The sequence below is a fragment of the Pochonia chlamydosporia genome (genome assembly GCF_001653235.2).
Source record: "Pochonia chlamydosporia 170 chromosome Unknown PCv3seq00022, whole genome shotgun sequence".
Classification (NCBI taxonomy): Eukaryota; Fungi; Ascomycota; class Sordariomycetes; order Hypocreales; family Clavicipitaceae; genus Pochonia; species Pochonia chlamydosporia.
Window position 1 is genome coordinate 40,044 of NW_019154057.1, and position 20,710 is coordinate 60,753.

A 20,710-nucleotide genomic window follows, 5' to 3' on the forward strand; every position below is an offset into this window, starting at 1 on the left:
ATTACATTGAAGAGACAGTAGAATTGTCTCCGTGATACTGTAGTGCCATCATATTTCTGACACCATCACTAAAAGCCATGGTGCCCACCGCCTGCTAAAGCTATCGCTGCCTTCGTTTGGATACAATTTATCAGCATCGACCGTCCAAAATCTAGGAAAAGCAGGCGATCCAAATACCGTCACTTCTAGAAAGATCTTATAGCGACCTTTGTTAAGAGGCCGAAACAGCCTGCCCGGCAGCAACAAGAGAGAGCATCAAGCTCAGTATTTCTCAAACAGGAAATATATATTTGTAAGCATGTACTTGTACGTACTATCGAGCTGTACGTACGGTACTTAGGCCAAAATACAGGACGTACGTACGTACGTGTACTATAGAGTCGCATCACTACTCATTGGCACTAGCATCATGGCTGGTGGAGCAATGCCCTCTTTATCAGTGTTCAGTGATAGCCGCTCCTACCGATAATCACAGTCAGCTTCTGCCCCTTGCTCATAGCAAATGTCTATGAGGTCTTCCCAGCTCTCTCTTGTTGGACTTCCTAATTGAACCGGGCTTTGGGGATCCTCATGAAAAGTACTGTTAAATCGCATGATTTCCAAGCCGCCAAGTGTCTCCGATCCTCCACTTGTTGGCCTCTCAGATTCAGCCAACGATGGCAACATTGGAACGGGCTCAACGGATTGAGTACTCTGGAGCGAGGAGTCACTGCTGGCAAGACTAAGCCATGATCGTCTTGGAAGGGTGTGATGTTCTTCCTCCTCCGCAACGTCTGGCAACGTTTCGTACGATACTGGAGTTGAAATCGCCAGTGGCCATGTTGAATCTCGAGCACCAAACATAACACCGCAGTATTGTTTTTCGTCAGGCGAAGAATGTTCTTGCTGAATAGATGAGTTCTGCCCATGTGGGCTAGTATCATCGACGATGTGACCAGATGCTTCGGGACTGAAATTGGGGGGTTGGCAGAATTCGTTGTTTATCTGAGCCCTGTTAACTGCTGCGATGTTAATGGCATGTGTGCTGTCTTGGCAGCAGGATTGCTTGCTGGAAACCCGAGGAGGTGGTGAATTCTTTCGAAGTTTTTCTAGTGGTAGAATGTGCCTAAGAAGCTGACGATGTTCTGACGCGGGGGCAGTATGATGAGACACTAGAAGCGGACGAGAGCTAGGTCCTGAGGTTGGTGCTTCGCACAGATCGCCCATCGAGTCTGATGACAATTTACGGGGAAGAGGATACCGGATTGCTTCGAATGCGCCAGTCGAAGCTTCGTTCAATGTCTCTGCGCCATTCACAGGATCCCCGCCGTTGCATACATTATTCCGTTGTGTGTGAGTGACGTAGTGGAAGTTAAATAAGCCTAAATCTTGCCGTCGTCTCTGGGCAGATTCATAGCGAGATTGTTTTCTCCTGGAAAATATGGATGGAATGATTCCCTTTCCTCCAGCAGCGTTTTTAGCAGGCATATCTCCCGTATATGCTTGGCTAACAGAAGAACTCTGAGCACTACTTTCGTGTTTTGGTTTGCCTCGGTGATGGAAGAAGCCCTTTCCAAAACATTGTATGCTCTCAGAACCATTTCGAGGTGAGGCGCTGTTATCATTAGATTTAATTGACGTGGTTCGGACAAGGGACAGGTCATCTAGTGCCAACTCCCGACTTGTACGGTTAGACGTGTTGACGAAGACAAGGATAAAGCCAAAGAGGCGTCTTACGGTCATGGTGCATTTCTAAATTGGACGCCCGCTTCATGTGCTTCTTGAGCTGCCGCAACTCCTCAGGAGAAAGAGAACTATCGACAGAATGTGCAAAGGCCTCCACAATATTCGCACTCGACAAGACAATTAACCCGAATTCCATGGTGACGTCTTTGGGAGATGACCACGCGCCATGGGCGGGCAGGGTAATATTTGTAACGGGCGTGGCCCGTGTCTATTCAACAAAAGGGTGCCTCCATATTGTCTATCTAAAACTAAGGAGAAAGGAAAGATCAGAGCTCGAGGCGAGCCTCGAGCTCGTGGTCAAGTAGTCGTTGAGACTAAGCGAAATAACCTAATTACAGACCTGGCTCTGCCAGGTCTCAGATACCGGGCGTAGCCCGTGACAATATTTAGCTCCCGATAGCCAAACACTTGTTTCTAGTCAATGAGTTGAAATCTAGCGACAAACGGTGAGCTGGCAGAGCTGGTGTTTTTTGTTTCTTTGAATCCGAGCTAGTCGGCTACCGCCAGTCTAATCCACTACTACTATCCTTAAAGGAAGTTTTGCCAATCCTCCCTAAGTTTATGTTAAGCCAAACACCAAGCGCCAGCGATGTTCATGGCCGGGCTGATCCCACTTTCGACCTTGCCCGATTCTGTTCCAGCTCCTGACGCAACTCCAATATTTGTCGGCTTCAGCTCTCAATTGGTGAGAGGACAAGGCCTTGCGCCGAAGGTAAGCTTTCAACGGCTGTGACGCGTACGCGGGCACCCCGAAGGTGTAGCAAGTGCCACGCAGTTGGCCATGTCAAGTCCTCGAAGGTCTGCCCTTGGCGACGATCAAAACCACTCACTGAATTAGACTTGGACGATCTGTAGAGAAGCACCACTGTAGCTGAAGGGATGGACGAATTATCCACAGACGAGAGGCAAGAGGAACGATGTATAATAGTCATACCGTAACGTAGCTGCAAAAATATGGCCTCTGTATTTGTTACTTCTTTCTTGACGATGTCGTACAGTACGTTCATGGATTCTGTGTTGAACATCACAGCGGAACACACATGATCCATAGATGGAAGCAGCGTATTTCTTCTATAAAATAGAGATATGACCAACGTATGCGGAAGTGATAGGCTGGAACCTCTACTCGTGCCACGCCCCACTTTACTTGGAACTCGCAAGCTCGCACCACCTAAAGGTGGTGCTGGACACCCATATAATCAGGACACCCAAATAACCACTTTTGGAACCTTTCTTACTAGAATCGCTTCAACAGCCGCCTACCAACTTAGAATCGACTACTTCTACTCTTCCCAGTCTTTCAGAAGCCCTCCATTTACGGGCCACTTTTGCTGCTTCTTCAATTACACGTTTGCGGGTGATGAGCGCCCGCAACTCTGCGGCCTCGACCATCCTCCTCGCCTTAGCCAGTTGGTCTTCCTCCCTCTGTCTCACCATCTCACGACCCTGGGCTACTGTTAACACCCCTCCTGACTGTAATGGACTATTCTTCAAGGCATTACGTTGTTGTGCGAGATGCTCAGCCATTTTGGTGCTCCCCAAGTCCCTCTTGGTTTGTATTAGCTCCGTAGCCAATGATAGCGATCCTCTGATGAAGCGACTCATTTCGTAACGAAGATTAGGGTCAAGATCTTCATCTTCCCTGATTACTCTACTGACCCTATCAGCGACCTTGTTCATTTGACGAAGTGTTACCGGAGTCCCAAATGGCGAGGACTGTAATACAGTGGAAGGCGGAGAAGGAGTGCTTTCGGGTTGCCGAGCGGCTAAGATTTCGAGGACTGCCTGTGGATTGAAGGGATGGATCCCAGTTTTCTTAAATGCCGAGCGTATTGTACTCCCCTTAAACACTTGATCTCGCACATTGCCTATACAAGAAAGGAACTCAAGCTTGCCAATATGGACAAGTCCATCTCGAACCAAAATATCCAGAGCTTTTGCATGGTAGTGCTTCAGTGGCTGAAAGACTACAACATCAAGAGGTTGGAGGATATGCGTAAGGTTTGGGGGCATACCAAAGGGGATGATATCGTGATCAGCACAGTACTGGATAAACCGCTTGGTGTGGTGCGAACCGTGACCATCCACAATAAGAAGACGCTTCCTTCCCAGGGAGCTCTTCGCCGACCACTTATTGAAGTGCTCAAGCCACTCAAGACTTATCTCATCGTTTGAATAGCCACTAGGAGTTGGCCTGATGGCAGCGTTGTCATCCAAACCAGGCACCCCATACCACTTGGCCATGTGCATCTGCCCCGAAAGGATGAGAAACGCAGGGAGCACACGCCCTCCTGCAGAGATACTCTCGATCGCAGTGGCAGACTCTCTGTTCTCGGGCAACCCGAAATAATGAGCCCTCTTCCTTCTAGTGTCAATGAATTGGTCCTTTCCAATCCCAATGCGGAATCCAGTCTCATCCATATTCCAGACAGGGGGGATCCCCTCTTCGATCAGGATAGTAGAGAGCTGTTGGAAATAAGTATGACTCTTTCTAGATCCTCAGAAGCCTGGCCATCTGAATTCATCTTCTTCTGGAGCCTTTTACTATACTTGTGGCGTTTCAGAAAGCGTGCAGTCCACTTTCCTCCAACAGTCAGAGATTCTCCTGGTCCAGACCGCTCTTTCAATATTGTATTTGCCGCGTCAGTAACAAACTCAGTACGCACTGCAAGATTGATACGATCAAGGCGATCAATATAGCGGCATAATGCCTTCTCTTCGGGGACAGTAAGCTTTGCGTGAGTGGGTGGGCGATCGGAGAGCGCGGTGCGACCCTCGAGGCGGTAACGCAGTCGTCCGCGGGGAACGCCAAACTCTCGCGCAACTGTGGCAATTTTGGCATGGGGAAATTGTCAGACAGTTACGGGCACACATCACGTGAACGGAGCATGAAGTGGAAGCAGTTGGACTAGAGACAGGAAGCGTTTTGGCAAAGGCGTCTTCGATGAATTGGATGAGAATTATCTTGGAATTATCTGAAGAACAAATGAAAGTAAGGAATGAATGCGGCTATTTATCTTGTGAGCAGCTTCGCCGCTTCGGCGAGGCTGTAACAAGTAACCATGTCTGATACAATCTCAAGACCAGGAGTCGTTGATGATACAATGCCGCGTCGCGGTATTGTAAGAAGCAACGACTTACACCATATTGAAGTCGTGATAGCTGACAGAAATTCCCCAATGTACTGTAGGGCTTCCTGAATCCTTCCTTCCATTTTAGTAGGTCATAAGATCAAAGGTGGCCGCAAAAGCACGTAGTTTCCCATGATGGTGCAAAAAAGTGGTTATTTGGGTGTCCTGGCTATATGGGTGTCCAGCACCACCTTTAGGTGGTGCGAGCTTGCGAGTTCCAAGTAAAGTGGGGCGTGGCACGAGTACCCCAGCCAACTGTCGTGATGTTTCAGCGCCCAATTACGTTTCACGCTGGTGTGTATTTAACAAATTGAGTCTCCTAAAAAAAATCGATCCATAACGCGGCTGAGGCTATGGCTTGGAAGCCCCAGCCAAATTGCGGCCAATTGTTAGATTCTCAGCCCACCACAAAATCATACGTAGAAGAAATATGAAAGGCTGGCCAGCCACCTGAACTCAGGTGGTTGGGGGAGTGAAGATAAAAAAGGATCTTAACTCTTAGCTAGTCAAAAAAGACAGAACAAGAACAGTCAACTTAATTTACATTTGAATATAGACCTCTTTCCGTGACACTGTAGTGCCTCCGTATTTCTAACACCAATCTACACATGGGGTTGCGCGGGGTATACTCAACTAGGACTCGCTGTACCTCATCGCATCGGGGCATTCTCGGCACCTGCGATTTTACTATTCTTGCAGAGTTTCAGGGGTTCTGTTCCTAGAGTGAGTTTCCGCCCTAGCCTCCACGTAGCAGCAGTTTCAATGGAGCAAATATATGACGTCCGGGTTACATTGGCGTTCTTCCTGGAAGGCAGTGTGCGGGGATCAGGTGGCCCCTGTTAAGAATAACGGCAGCCTGGTTAATGAGTGTCTCGCTCTATGAACAATGTGTAAATAGCTTCAGTGGGAGTTTCCTTAGGAATTCACTTTCCTCCTTGCGAACAATCGCTTTATCCAAGTCGCACTCGACTTCGTTCCTACCCTGTACCCTCACACTGAGCCTGTTACGAACCAACGAGAGCAAGAGCGGGCAAGGCAGAATGATTGGTCTTGGAACGAGACCTGAGGCCTGGCTGCATGAGATGGCCGCCATGGGTAAAGGAGGTCACGTGACAAGACACGGGAACTGCAAGGTGCTCAGTTGGATCACCAGTGCTCAGGATGATCAGACTGAGCACGACTGAGCAAGGAAAGCAGAACTGATCAATGAAGAGATGGAAACAATATATATAGGACAGTCATTATCGAGATATCTAGCTAGTCCAGATCTTCAGTGATCAATCTAAGCATTCAATTCACAATTGATTGGGATAAACTCCTGACGATCCAAGCTTGCTGTTCAATAGCCTGTGAAGGTCTTATTCACTTACAACCTAAGTTACCTACCCTAAGCAACAGAACAACTGTTGATTGCCTTATTTGACCTTGTCAATAAGCCGATCGTTACAGAGCCCGTTAGTGGCTCGGCATGCGCCCCTACCTCCCGTTCCGGCCTGACACGGCGAAACTATCAACAAGCGAGATTAGCTGCGTCGAGCTCTCCTTTCGTTGTCATATTTTTCTCTTTTCTTGTTTAAACTTTAGATATTCATTGATATCATCTAGCCAGCTGTCAATATACCTACGGTCCCGCCCACTTCTCCATTGTCGATGCGGTGCCCATTATCTTAGGTAATGCCATATCTACACCACACTGTATTTTAGACCTACATAGATAAAATTCTGCAAATGTTTTCGGGAGGTCGCATGCGTCACATCAAATGAGGACGGGCTTTGTGAAGGCTGGAACCGAAAGTTGGATGCTCGCATACAGATGGCAGTGGGGTCATCTGCAAGCATCATTTATCATATCGCTTTCCCTTCAGAAACTTCGCACCCAAGAATTACAGGCCCCTTCCATAGATACATCAACTGGCTCGACTGACTCGTCGGCCAAGTGTCAAATGTCTTTCATAATACAACAGTTCCAACCCCACAGCTCCTATCCGAATGGCTTGCTTTCATTTAGCCCGCTGAGTCTTTGCGCTAATGGGGCTAATTGTGATTTCATAAACCCGAATCCCTGGTTGCTTCCCGGACGGGGTGGCGTGTTCCCCACCTCCTGGCCCCCAAATCCAATGCCATACTGTGGCTTTGTTTTTTTTTTTTTTTTTTTTTTTTTTTTTTTCCCCTCCTCCATCCGCTGTCAAGTTGCTTCGAGCCATAGTATTGTACTGATGTTGGGTGTGCGCGTATCGTGTATTTTTCTCACCCTGCAGCCCAATCCAGTTTATGTACATCCTGATTGACTACCACTACCACCCCTGTCACTATCATTGTATTCATCACTTTGTATCGTTTTATGTGTGAACCCTTACATCCCAAATCCATTTCATGTACATCCTCAGTGACTTCCACTCCTGTCACCATCATTTTATCCATCCCTTCATATCGTTTTCTCGGCCCCCCACCCCCCGAATGCAACTTTTGGACACGCGGCATTGGTCGATTTTGCGACCCCGGAAATAGAGGGCAGTCGAAAAGTGACGATTGTCCCGGCAGGGCTCGTTGGACTTTTTATTACGGAAGAAGGCCAGTGCGGCAGATCTTCCCATGCCCTGGTCCGTTCCGTTGTGGATCCACTTGGTCCGCATGCAGGGACTGGTCGGAACTATGTGGAATATTGGTCCGATTGGCAGCCCTAGTACAAACTCCCCATCTTAAACCTTCACCCCTGTCCAATGGATGAGGCCAGACGCAGCTGGCTGCCTCATGTGGCAAGCCTCCTGCTGTTCGTTGGTAGCCTGGCTGGGACAAGTTGGTAGGCCTGTCCCCCAACCACTAGCCTCATCTCGGCATTATCCACCACTTGGTTTGTGAATAATTATGAGGCGCTGGAGCATATGCCGTGTTCAGGCACACCAAATTAAAGTCAATACTGATACCGGACCGTCTACAGTATCAGGTACCGTTTGTGCCGATTTATGCACGACGATCCCTGGTCTGTACCACATGTCGGTTGGGTCTCTCCTCTCTCCAATGTCGACTAGGGGGGTGCCCTTCGACACCCCAACAGCTCCATAGACAACATTTGTCCCTAATTATCCTCTTTCGGATTTTATCATGGTGATTCGAGTACTCGCAAGAGAGGAAGATGCTTGGTGCATAGCAAGTGATCAGACCTTCTCCAGTCACCAGGATCTCGATACTTTTCATGGGGTTCAAGAGTAGGGTACTCTTCTTGCTTTCGTATTTGTGTCATTCACCAAGTGGCGGCTCCTTTCTGTGCCCGTTGAGTTCACCAACATTACATTCATCCCTATTTACTTTGACCTGGGTGTCTTAACGGCCTCTACAACCTGCTCCGCAGCCATCGGCATCATACGTTCTGAAGTATCGAGTATCCCATTACGTCTGATTACAGTCCATCGATTACAAGAGCTCGGCTGTTGGAAGTCTTACTGAACGATTCAAGCCCCGCTAGATCAAGGCTACTTGTCTCGATGACGATGGTCATCAAGGCGATTTCTCCTGGCCACAGTTTTCAGACGCCCTCCCTTCCATCATGCTCCCTAAGCCCGTGGTCCACCCTCAAACCCCACTAGAGTCAACATCAAGCAGTCCGCGATTAAAAGTTGACAGTGAGTTTTCGAAACTTAAACTTAAAATTGCGTGCTAACAGATGGCTAGCCGCATTCCCCGGCGTCTCTAGAGATTGTTCTCCCTTTCCGAGTATTTCCCGTTTAGACAGCCCACGAAACAACTCACTTGCACGACTTCCTAGTCTAGAAGAATTCGATCTTGGCGTTGAAGCTCTTGCAAGATTGTGCGGTCCTGCTCGTCCTTACACTCCTCTGTCGCCCCTCAGTTGCACAAGGCGAAGCTCTGTCCCCACTCAAACCTTGCCTCCGTTTCAAGAATACGTTCCCCAAGACCTCCATGCTCCTTATCACATGAAAGATACCTGCTTGCATGGCGTCTCCACCCTAGACGGTTATCCTAGCCCACCTCCAGATGGCGAGAACCCACATATCAATCAGAAGTACACCACCGAAGAAGGAGATTTCATCATCTATGCCTGGCACGACAAGAACCTCAAGTGGAAATGTATTAAGGAAGATTTCGCTGCCATGTTTGGTCGAACGCCCGAGAGAACTGTGCAAGGCCTTCAAGCCTGGTATTACCGGATGAACCAGAGGATTCCCGCCTGGGACCAGGATGGCTGGTTGATCTTCGACAACAAGGATGATTTGGAGCCGAAGCATATCAGCATCAAGTGCCGCGAACGACACAGCCAAGATAAACCTATGGAGCAAGTTGGTCTTGGCCAACGCCATCCCGAACGCGCTCTGCACTATTCCTGGGTTGACCCTGAACTGAAGCGAAAGTCGCAAAACTGGGGTGAGTTGATGAGTTGATGCATGCTCTTGCTCAACACCCCACATACTAACATTCTCTCCACAGCTGCAAAGCGCGCAATGCAATACCGCGACAGGCGGGAACGAAGAAAGAGAAAGGAGCGGAGACTTCTCAAGCTCTAAAGTGACGCCAATCAAACACCCGACATGGCAACGACATTCATTTTTATAGCGCATGGCCGGTCTCTACATGTATACAATTCCAACGTATGAGCAGTCTTTGTTCCATGTTTACATTTAATGTTACCTTATTGCTTCTAGCTGTTATCAGTAAATTCTTTTCCTTACACTACGTTACTGGGTATGCTTGGGCTAGAAGTTCTACCGTTCACAATTAAGACACGTTACAACAACTTTTACACGTCGCTGTATAGTAGTGTAACATCAAGTCTTTCCAATATCCATGTTGGAGACACCAGTCAAGGAAATGTAGTTCGTTTAGAACACCGAGAGGGAATGGTTTTTAGAACAGTGCGCGTTTCCTTCAACGGCACTCGAGTCCTGCCAACACAGGCTGACCATAGTCTAATTCTTCTCGACACTGGAAAGTACGCCCTCATTCTATCTGGTCGTCCTGAAATTCTCTCGGCAGGTTCTCGTGTTCGACACTCTAAGCTTACATTTGTGTGCTGCAAGAACATTTTTAAGGTCAGCTAGTACCGCTTGTAGTTGCCGTATATTAGCCTCTAGCATATCATTCTCGGACTGTAGTCTTGCAATATGAGAAACGTCGTTTGCATTCTGGCCGCTTTTAGAGACCCCATGTTGTGGATTGTGAGTCATCGTCGTATGTATTTGGTCAGGTACCAGTGATCTCCGGAACATTGATCCTGAGTTGGCGAAGAAGTTTCAATCACTTCGAAATAAGCTAGATTTATCTACAAACGAGAGGTGGTGAATGGCACCTACCGAAACTGCAATCGCGCAGGAAAACGGAACTAGGCGCCCGGGGGAAGCTGACAAAGATTTCCACCAAATACTTCGACGCATACAGAACCGTACAGAATTCCAGAATTTGTTTGTTCCAACAACGAAGGATAAGATGATAGCTACTGAACAGGATCAAGAAGCAGCAACTAATACAACCTGCGTGGAGTGATGGTAGCTGCAACAACGTGTCGCGCCCCATCGACCCTGCTCTCACAAGTCATTTGGTTGACCGCATCCCGATCGACGACGATCCCATACATCCATATATCACTGCCAAAACGCATCGTCCGGTGTCAGGTGAGTCGTCTGCTGCGTCAACGAACTTGATCCTGCTGCACTAAGTGCATATGTCTCAGACAGCTACGTTACTTGGGGGTCTAAGTTGAGCGGCGCCAGCACAGCAGGGCGTAAGGAGGTCTGTGCTGAGGAACAATTCCCTGCGAATGGGTGCTGTATGGGGACCTAGCATTTCACGGCATGAGCGAACTGACTCAGTATATAATAAGCGGCATAAGCGCAGCTGCCGGTTACAGGACACTTATTGCTGCATGACCCCCGACAAATGTGGCTTTTGACATTGATTGTCGCACCAGTGGCTTCCACCCCGAGCTATTTTGGAAGCGCAAGCTCTTTTGTGGCTGTGGAAGGGCGGCAGAATTCTCAGAAATGTGGCAGAAAAGTAGCAGAGAACATCCGGTCAAAATGTCAAAGCCGACAATTGTTGGATCAGGTTACATCGAGTGTGACTGTGTTGAAGGTGCCAATCTATTGAATGAGAATTATCCGAGGAGCCAGAATTGCTATGTCTATGATATATTGCTACAGTTGTCTTTAATAGAATACGACTTCCGTACAGAAACGGAAAATTGCAGTAGAATCCTGGTGAGAAGTCCGATGCCGTTTGAGGCCTGATATGCGAGATGTTCTCAACGAACGGGGTGTAGCCGTGTGCGTTGGTTGTACCTGACATAGAGGACATGCTAGGCAACAAGATGAAGGCCAATTCGTAGTTTTCTAATGGTGATGGTGACTCAAAATCCAGCGAGCTTCGAATTGAACAAGGTTATTATTAGCAGTAGCTTATGGTTTGTTATAAACTTGTTTTACGGACCTGTGGACTCAGGAAATATTGGATTCGCGCCAGACCGCACAGTACCTGTCTGTTGTCCTGTTATTATTTGGATCTGTAGCAAAAGACTGTCTATTTCGGATTCTACTCTGACTATTCGACGAATCATGTAGCGATGCGTCTGCGATTGCCGATCTGTTACGCCTAGCAAGCACCGTCAAACTTTAAACATGCCTCCTTTTCCAATTGGCAAATTAGAAGAAACTCCATTCCATCTCTAGGCAGGCTGGCGAATCTCTCTATCGAGTGAGCCTGTGTGTCATCTGATTATCTGCCAAGATATTATACGGGTCGGGAGCTAATGGAATGGATTTTATTTCGCCTGGATGGAACATCCATATGGCCAAAACCAGCAATTTAGAGCCTCGGCCCTCGCCCGTTGCGCCCGATATTGGATCCTTTCAATAACTGGCGCAGGGAATACAGTGAGACCTGTAAACTACAGAGGCCACCAATTTCAGAGAGAAACCCCAAGACCCCAAGAAGCAGAGCGGAGTCATTTGCCCAAAGCGAGTCTGGCCTGCGACAATATAAGCCGCCGATTGCCGCCCTTTGCTTGCGCCACCCAATACTGTCTAGTCGGGGAACAGCACATAGCATGTGGTCAGGCTCTTTCTGCTTGCATTCCATCTTACATCTCACATATGAATACGTAGGTGCTTTCATATGCATACATTTTGTTAGATTGACGCCGAAAAAAGAAATTAGAGAGCCATGGGATGTCACTGGACAGGTACTAACGGTTGGGCAATAGCCCAACCCAGCCCAACTGGCGATGTTTGGGAACTTCACAGAGGCGTGCCTCAGGGGTAGTACGATAATTCGTATTCGTTTTACTATCAACACCCGTACACATCCCGTTGCCGCTATATCCTCTTTTATATATATATGTATTTATGTTTGCTCTTGTTCCTAATCCCTCCAAGTCATCGATCTTCGCTGCACACCCACTCGTGTACTTCACAGGCGCTTTTTTCACGTCAGCTCCTTTGAGTGTACTGGCATACTATTGTCCTTGTGATGGAGGAACCCGTTACTGAGCTTCGCGAGTTGCTCGGTGGGCTGTCGGTGGCCCAATTTGCCCGCCTCCCACAAGAACAGCGCAGCACAATATACCGGCATCATCTAGTACGTAATGACATCATTGTCAATGAAGCAGAAGACTTTGACCAATCTAACCTACGCATCGCCTCTGGGACTATTTTTCGGCAACAGCGCTTCATGGACAATGACGAGACGGGAAAGCAGCTTGTGAAGGAAGCTAATGAGATATACTACGCCGAGAATATTTTCCTTGTCCGTTTACACTGGCTTTGCGAGTTTATGTCTGAACGCTTCGGGGACGAAGAAACGAACGTCCCCATCGCCCCGTTAGTAGGAGGCATCATTGTCGAGGTTGACCTCCACGACGATAAACACGAACGTCTTAGCTATGAGGTCGATAGCTCCGATAGTGAAGATGAGGGCAAGGACGTTGCAGACCAAGGGGACGGTGGCCGCTTGGCAACATGGACGGTTAATCGTTTGCGTGATCTCTTTCTTTTCACCAACGCAACTTCAATAACGGTTCGGTTGCGCGGAGGTGGTATGCGGGATGACAGTGACCTAGCGACGCACCAGACAATCAAAGACATCGCACAAATTGTCCGAGAACTTATTGGCCATTTTGGAAGTCGTTTTGACATTGGGAAGATGCTTGATAGTGGTCACCAGCCTTATCAAAGCCTGCGGGAATACTGGACGCCGCCAACACAGTTGGCAATGAGAAATGTGAGAAACTTTAACGCCTCGCTCAAAGACATTATGCAGATTGAGATTGAAGAATGGACATGCAAGTAGATAGATGACCCACATGAGCCCTTGGTAGATAGATGGATGTAGATCTATATCTATCTACATCTACATTTCATCTACATCCGTAGATAGATCCCTCACACTGATAGCAACTCCCTATATACCGGGGCATGTGTTGGTAGAGACTCCGCCAGTGTAGATCAGCCGGGCTAAATGTGATGAATGCACAAGGACAACCTAGCTTATAAGCATAGTCCTCGAGCAGGCTTTCTATCCATACGAAAGTATTCCATACACTTAATCCGTATTCCATACCCCTTGCAGGTATTCCATACGTATGGAATACTCTCCATACAAGGTGCATTCCATATTCCATATTCCATACGGGTCTGTATGGAGTATGGAGTATGGATAGAAAGCCTGATGCTACGCTTGCTTGACGTGTCATATCTGCAGCCATCACTTACAGGGGCAAAGGCGAAGCTGTTCCTCTATCACGAATTGCTAGCCATTGTGACAAAGGACTGGTTTCCCGGATTCAGGCATATGTCTTACAACATCCAGTGAATGCAAGTCCCCACCCGGCTTGGTGGCGTCATGTTCCTAAGGGACGTGGCTTATCAAAGACATTAATTACGAGCGCGATTGGAACACAAGACAACTGCCGAAGGGGCATAATAATATTGGTAATAAGTATCGACCGCCACATAATTGACACTCGTAATCAAAATTTCGCATGTAACATCTTCAAAGATCTCCTAATGTATCAACGTGCATCCTGATCAGGCTATTGCGTCACTAAATCACCAAACAGCTTATTATAAGTATTAAAGGGCCAGCTCTTATGCGAAACCTAACGATTTGCCTAGTGGTGGGTGTTTCTGATGGCAATAAATAGCGTCTCGCCTCCTCTACGGTCTGATAGGAAGAAATAACGCTCCTACACACAACGGATATTAAGGAACAGGGAGTCTGTCCCAAGCTTTTCTGCGTAAGGTCAGGGTACTGATACTTCCTATAGGGTTAATATAAGAATAGATTGCAGCGCTCCCAGTAGATTCTGCGAGCAATTGAGTTTGTTACCGTCGCGAAGCTCACGGACCTCCCGTGGTGGTGTGGCTGTTCAACTAACATGAAACATGAGTCAGTTTCTCCTACCAACAAGTAACGTCCAAAATGAGATACGGCAAGTTCCTAGGGGGTATTATCTAGGAATCCTTTCATATACATAAATTGCAAGAAGATCTTAAATATACAAGTAAGCCTAACCAGAAAGCGTCGAAGACGTACTCGACCTTCATCGTCACTACTCATTGATAAAAACTTCCTACCGGCAATATCCTAGCCCTTAGCCTGGTATATTATCTGTGTCCGGACTTTTGAAAATGGATCTTGTATCTTTTTACCTCGGTGCTTTTGTAGGCATCTTCCCCTTTACCCTAGCAAAGGTCATCCATCAGACAGTACGCATCGTCGCCCGCTCAAGAGCCTTCCGCAATGCTTACCTCTATATGATATGGACGATGGTTATTGTTTGTCCAGTATTTGCTGTCATTGACTTTCTTTACCTTATAGAGATTATCCCTCCAAGGTACGTGGCTGGCTGTCTCTGACATTCAAATGTAGTGGTGGTATATTAACAACACTACAGTTTGGGCTTCTATGTAACTACTGGTGAGTCTCATAGTCTTTGGTATAATACTGTCATTAGCTAATCCTAAGGCAGTCCTGCTATGGATAATCCAGACGCAGATTCTACCCCAGATTATCATTAATCGCATTGGCCTCATTATGTCCAACCGACGTCGTGTCTTCCACCTCAAGCTCGGATTCGCCGCCGCCATAGGCGTCATCAATACTATTGTGGGAGTCACCTGGTTGCGAGGCTGCACACCTGGAGCATCCGCCGCTGCCGTGGAACTCATTTATATTATTGAGTATGTGGATAAGGGGTTTTTTCTCCTGATTGATTTGGGGCTCAATGCCTTTTTTCTATATCTGGTCCACTCTCGTCTTATTGCTGAGGGACTATCAAAGTACCAGCCGCTTTTCAAGTTCAATACTTGTTTAGCGATAGCTTCTTCGGCCATGGATGCATGTTTGCTAGGCATGTTGCGGCTTCCCAAGATGTACCAGTTAGTGCATCCTTCGTTGGTCTTTTGACATCAGCTCTGCTAACTTTGAGTGGCCAAGATTTGTTCAATTTGTCCCAATTGCTTATATTGTTAAGCTATATATCGAAATGACCAACGCTGCTCTCATCGCCAAAATCGTTCGCAGCTCCTCTGGCAATACTGTGCCCGGTTATGCCGCTAAATATCAGACCAACAACCAGACTAATCATCTTGAGTCCAGGTTCGATGAGAACCCCGAACTCAGCGTAAAGGACACTGAAAATGTCCCGATTGGTAATGCGGTCAAGTGCACTCACAGCAGTTCAAGTGAGTCTGGTAGTATTCAGCTATCCCCAACTAATGTTACTGTTACGACCGCGACAACCGTGGTATCTGAGAGTCTGAGAGCGCCGTAGAGGCCATGAGCTTGCCATAAGAAAACAAGGTTCACGAGATATAGAGGGCAGATGATGGTAACTTTAATCGACACGCGCTGCGTCGTCGCCCCTCGATGTATTGGCTGAACTCAAAAGTGGCTCGGCTTGCCCTCTCGCCTTCCAGAATAGCGTATGAGCCTATGAGCTCGTCAAAATCTTCCGTTCTTACACTGTATTTTGTTTCTTCTTTAGCTTTAAGGTGTTCGTTGGGGTCATCTTGTTGCTTGTTAGTGGACTTGCTAGACCGTTGCATACTTGTGAACCTGATGTATCTGTAACGTGTAGGATGCGAAAGGGCCATTTCTCAGCAACTTTGTTTCTCTTCTGTTAGCCCTGATCGATCTCCTGCTTGGCTATCTGTGGATGACAATCCTGGATATTCTTGGCCATTTCTAATCTTATGGTTTCTGGCATTGTGTTTGTGGGCTTCGCGCTATTACTCAACTCTACATAATGCTTCATCTCAAACATTGCGGCTGGCCATAGTCACATCATTCTGCTGGATTGATGAGGTTTCTTCTGCAATGCGTTTTTTCATATGTTTAAACTATAAACTACTTGGATTAGTACCACCCGGCCTCAGAATTATTGAGAGTTCCCCTGGAGCATCTTGACGATGTCCTCATGCCTATTCACAGCGGCCTGCCACATCGGTGTCTCACCCCTGTTATCCTTCGCCTACGACCACAGACAAATCCAACTCTACTACGGTTGGATTTGTAATTTGGTGAAATTAAGCATGATCAAGGGTGCTAGAGTTGGGTTTCGCACACCCAGGTAGAGTTGAAATTTGTTCTCTGATCCTTGTACAGTTGGATTAAATTCGACCAACTAGCTTCATGATATTTTATTTTTGCCACAGTCGCTAAAATTATCCAACGACAGTGAGCCAAAGAAAGCCGTCATTTCGGTAGTTCACTGTCAGGGGTACTCATCTCTTAAGGTGTTGACTGCATACTCGTAGAAGAACAGTTCCAATTTCTGTACTGCTACATGACTACCTTTTTTTTTTTTTTAACTCACAGAAAACCATTTCTGCACTTTGCTCATACTGCTCTCGCTATGCCTCAGCCTTTTCTGATGTAATATTTGCTTGCAATTCGCGTGCTGGAAAGCTCAAGCTGTACAGGATTATACATCTGCGACTGGACAGTCGGTGACCTCTAGTCGCCCACAGTCGCAAGAATGGAGAGCGATATAACTGTCGGGCCGTTTACGTTCCTGCACGTATATAGAACGCTTGTTTGCCGCGAATGTGCATTTGCTGTTCTTGTCAACGAAGTATCTTCACACCTTGTAAAGCGGCATCAGGAGATCACGGCTACTGAACGGCGCAACATTGTCAGAAAAGCGGCAGATATACCAAATGCCAGGCGCATTCAAGCTGATCTACAAGGATTTTGTTTTCCTCCTCCGACAATTGATTGCGTTCCATATCTAGCGCCGCCTAAGAAAGATGGTCTTAAATGCCACGAATGTCCATATATAGCGCGGCAAGTACAGAAGATACAGAAACACTGCAAACTGAAGCACAAATGGGAAAATCCACAGGGGCCTGGAAGACCAGATATTAAGCGAAAGAATGCGATGCAGAAAGAGCCCAGCGGAAAGCACGAAGTGCCATGGCGCGAGGGGGTGCATTGTCAGCGATTCTTCCCCACCAGATGTGCCAGCGGCTGGTTTGAAGTTGGCCGCAAGGCAATCCGACAAAAGAAGCCAAGGATCTACGATAAAGGAGGATGCGAAAGCCAGCAAGCAACTCGACAGCGACTGTCCGTGTCGATCGTTATGGCATCGCGGGGCTCACCTGCCCCACCCGTCCGCCCCGGCCCCCCCCCCCGGGCAAACCAAGGGATCCGTCATGATTTATTCCACAGACAACAAATTAGTTCATTATTAAAGTAATTTCGTCGATCAGGCACAGAGATATTACCAAGCTTCTAAATCTTATATTAGAAAGGTCACGATAACTATTCATCCTATTACTACTGTGTTAAGTATGGACTCGGTAGCCTCGTCCGGAAAAGTTCGGCATATACTTGGCAAGGTAGTTCCAATAGATGGCGGAATGGCTTGGATCTAGATCGTTCTAACATGTGATGTGCCTCTCCCTGATTGGTGCTGATTAGGTGACAGCAGCATCTCTGTAAATATTATTCGAGTTGGAAAGGTGTGCAGTTCATTTTGTCAGCATCAAAGTCGCTCTTTGCTTGTCTGCATCACCCATTTGTCTTGTTTATTTCCTCATCTTCCTATGACTTCGTATGCGTCTGTCCACAACCCGTTCTCTTGACCATCGATTGAATACTAAGGAAATAGCAAATGACTTTCCGCACATTAAAGTCCACTGCCTCGCGAAACACCAACGCAGTTCGTACTACATCGGCTGCTGTACAAGCTTGCCATGATTGTCGAGGATTGAAGATAAAGGTTGTCCTGGGCTTTACCGCATCATATGTTTCATACTATTATTACTCTTACTTTGCTAACATTACCGCGCAACCAGTGCGATGGTGACTGGCCCAAGTGTTCGACGTGTACGACTAAAAAAAGAACCTGCGGGTACCTTGGCCAACAGGGTCAAAGTCGAGTCACCGCTGTCAGGTCACGGCTTGAATCTCTGGAAAAGTTGGTTGCCGCTTTGAAGACGAGTAGCCTGGAGCAGCTTCACGTGATTTTAAGCGGCGTTCGAAAGGACGATGCTACTGGAGTTATTGAGAAACTTGCAAGTCAGACAGTTGCTCCTGGCAGGCAGTTTCAGGACTACACTTTATTGCCCCTAATCAACAAAGCAATACCAGATCTCCGTCTATTACTCCCGGAAGCCTCGCTTGTAATGCGAGCAATAGAATCATTCTTTAGCTGCAGCGGCAAGTTATTTCAGGTCTTTCCAGAAGATCATATATTGCAATGCTATCACACTGTCTTCGATGAGCAGCAGGTGCCTTCCGAAAGCTTAATGGCTAAGGTCTGCCGTCTTGTGGCGGTTGCTGCAGCAGGGGCACAATACTCACCTGATAAAATTAGCAAGGACACAGAGCTGGGCATGTATAACCTTGCTAGACACTTCCTGGAGGTTGCTATGGAGCAGGAACCTCTTCACGCAATCAAGGTGTGCACTCTGCTCGCCCAATATAATATTATGAACAAGGAGATGATTTCTCTCATATATGTTGGTAAATAGCCTCAATTCCTGATCCAACGCGTCCTCCTTGGTTTGGTACGACGCTAATATGTGGTCCATTTGAAGAAACTGGATTGAGTATGTGTCACATGTATGGAATCAACAACAGAGCCTTGCGACCGGATCATATACCCAGTATGGAATGGTTTAATCTCCGGAAGACGTGGCGAACTTTGACATTTTTCTCAAGGTAAGCCAAAGGCGTAGTTCTATGACATCAGAATCCGTCACTAAACGACCTGTGCTCTATGTAGCTGGCTCTCATCGACGGTTGGGTACATCTGTGGGAATGCCTGGTCGACTGAGAGAAGAGTGGTAAGCATTTACTGTCCACCTTTGTTTTTGGACTTTCGCGGAATCTGACCGGCGCTCAAGCTCTCGGACCTAAAGGCCGAAGATCCAACAAATATTTCCGACGGTTAGTTTCACCAATGGCCCAACAGCATGGCCCTTGATCTGACATGTAGCAGTTGTACAAGCTGAAATGGCGAGAATATGTCTACTTAAAGCAGAAATACTTCGAATGCATTTGGCGTTCAGGGATCTCACAACTTCAGCCGTTCAAGCCATCAGGAGGGATTTGCAGGATTGGTATGAAGAGCTGCCGGAAGCTATGCGCCTTGGAGTTACCGTACATGAGCGTTTGCCAGTCGGGACTAAACTCTCGATAGTACTTGTACATATACTCTACCTTGGCGCCAGAATGCTTCTCTATCGTTGTATGGCAACTCAGTTCTTGAAGTCATGTGCGATCGGAGGTCTCAGCTGCGGCTTACATATGCACCCACGCGAGGCATTCGTTCAACAAAGTGCTGACGCTGTCCAGGCAGCCAGTACATTAGCCGGAATCGTCAAGCTTCTTCGTGATGACGATGGCGCCTTCAAACATTGTTGGCTTGTCAGGTAAGTTCTTCAAACGCTTCACTCTGCAAAGTCAGGACGCGCGACTTGTTGGTTAACAGCCGCAAAATAGTTTCCAAACCTACATCTCTTGCACGATTCTACTACACTCAGTGGTCCAGAAGCAGTTGCACAACTTCCATCCATCGACGTGGCAGGACAACTTGGAAAACGCCAAAGACTGCCTCAGTGTACTTGGGTTCTACGGCTCTCAGGACCGTGTCGCCGCTCAATTCCATGAGCAGCTTGAGGGCGCCCTCCAAGCGATCCTTGCGTATGGGTTGAGCAGTATGCCGATCGAGATATCTGTGGATATTGCTGTCCAACAAAAGACATCCGACCCAGTTGGCACTACCACACTCATGGAAGAAGACAGAGAAGCGAGACAATGGCGGGCAGAGTTAGTAGACCATGCACACCTCCTGGACATTCCTGTTCAAGCCGACCAATCGCACACGAGGCTCTCATTCTTCCTGCTCATGATGTTACGCCAGCCTTTTGCTGATCCTGGCACGAAAGAGGCTGCGGGAATCAACTTGACAAAGCATTGGCTGGCGGACCCTTCAAGATATGAATACCTCCAGATGGCCGAACCGGTTGACTGGAATCTTGAAAGCAGGCATATGTTCCAGTGGGGTCTCTCAGCGTTGGCTGCAGGCGGGTCGACGGCCAAGCAAAGCTAGGTCTAACAGGCTGTTGACACATGCCCATGACCGTCTCGTGTAATTCATTAAAATACACACTTTTCGTCCGTGCACTGGCCAGTCAAGTAATAAACCCTGTTCATGTAATGTCATAGAATTACATGGCTGCGGCCCGGCCCGTCAAGTAATGACCCCTGTTCATGTAGTTTCATGAAATTACATCGCTGAGCCCCTACCCGCGCCTTCACATTCTGTGAACACTCCCTATTGCAATCTCAACACGACGCCCAGGCCTCACCGGATCTCTCTTCTTATTGCATCTCTG

The 20,710-nt window shown here is 47.5% G+C and overlaps 5 protein-coding genes across 5 annotated transcripts; 3 read left to right on the plus strand and 2 right to left on the minus strand.

Moving 5' to 3' along the window:
• Positions 1–459: 459 nt before the first annotated feature.
• Positions 460–1,722, minus strand: VFPPC_11847 (hypothetical protein; the record flags this gene model as incomplete). Its single annotated transcript, XM_022428791.1, has 1 exon — positions 460–1,722. The coding sequence occupies one exon, from the start codon at positions 1,720–1,722 to the stop codon at positions 460–462; it is 1,263 nt and encodes a 420-aa protein (XP_022283920.1).
• Positions 1,723–2,973: 1,251 nt separating this feature from the next.
• On the minus strand, positions 2,974–4,146 carry VFPPC_11846 (transposase; the record flags this gene model as incomplete). The annotated part of the gene is made up of 1 exon (XM_018289904.2): positions 2,974–4,146. One exon carries the CDS (start codon positions 4,144–4,146, stop codon positions 2,974–2,976), a length of 1,173 nt encoding a protein of 390 aa, XP_018136199.2.
• A 4,254-nt stretch (positions 4,147–8,400) lies between these two features.
• Positions 8,401–9,376, plus strand: VFPPC_11844 (hypothetical protein; the record flags this gene model as incomplete). The annotated part of the gene is made up of 3 exons (XM_018289903.1): positions 8,401–8,476; positions 8,526–9,236; positions 9,300–9,376. The coding sequence occupies 3 exons, from the start codon at positions 8,401–8,403 to the stop codon at positions 9,374–9,376; spliced, it is 864 nt and encodes a 287-aa protein (XP_018136198.1).
• Positions 9,377–12,332: 2,956 nt separating this feature from the next.
• VFPPC_11843 (hypothetical protein) lies at positions 12,333–13,151 on the plus strand (the record flags this gene model as incomplete). Its single annotated transcript, XM_018289902.1, has 1 exon — positions 12,333–13,151. One exon carries the CDS (start codon positions 12,333–12,335, stop codon positions 13,149–13,151), a length of 819 nt encoding a protein of 272 aa, XP_018136197.1.
• A 1,340-nt stretch (positions 13,152–14,491) lies between these two features.
• On the plus strand, positions 14,492–15,636 carry VFPPC_11842 (hypothetical protein; the record flags this gene model as incomplete). The annotated part of the gene is made up of 4 exons (XM_018289901.1): positions 14,492–14,697; positions 14,758–14,780; positions 14,833–15,241; positions 15,300–15,636. The coding sequence occupies 4 exons, from the start codon at positions 14,492–14,494 to the stop codon at positions 15,634–15,636; spliced, it is 975 nt and encodes a 324-aa protein (XP_018136196.1).
• Between the last annotated feature and the right edge of the window lie 5,074 nt (positions 15,637–20,710).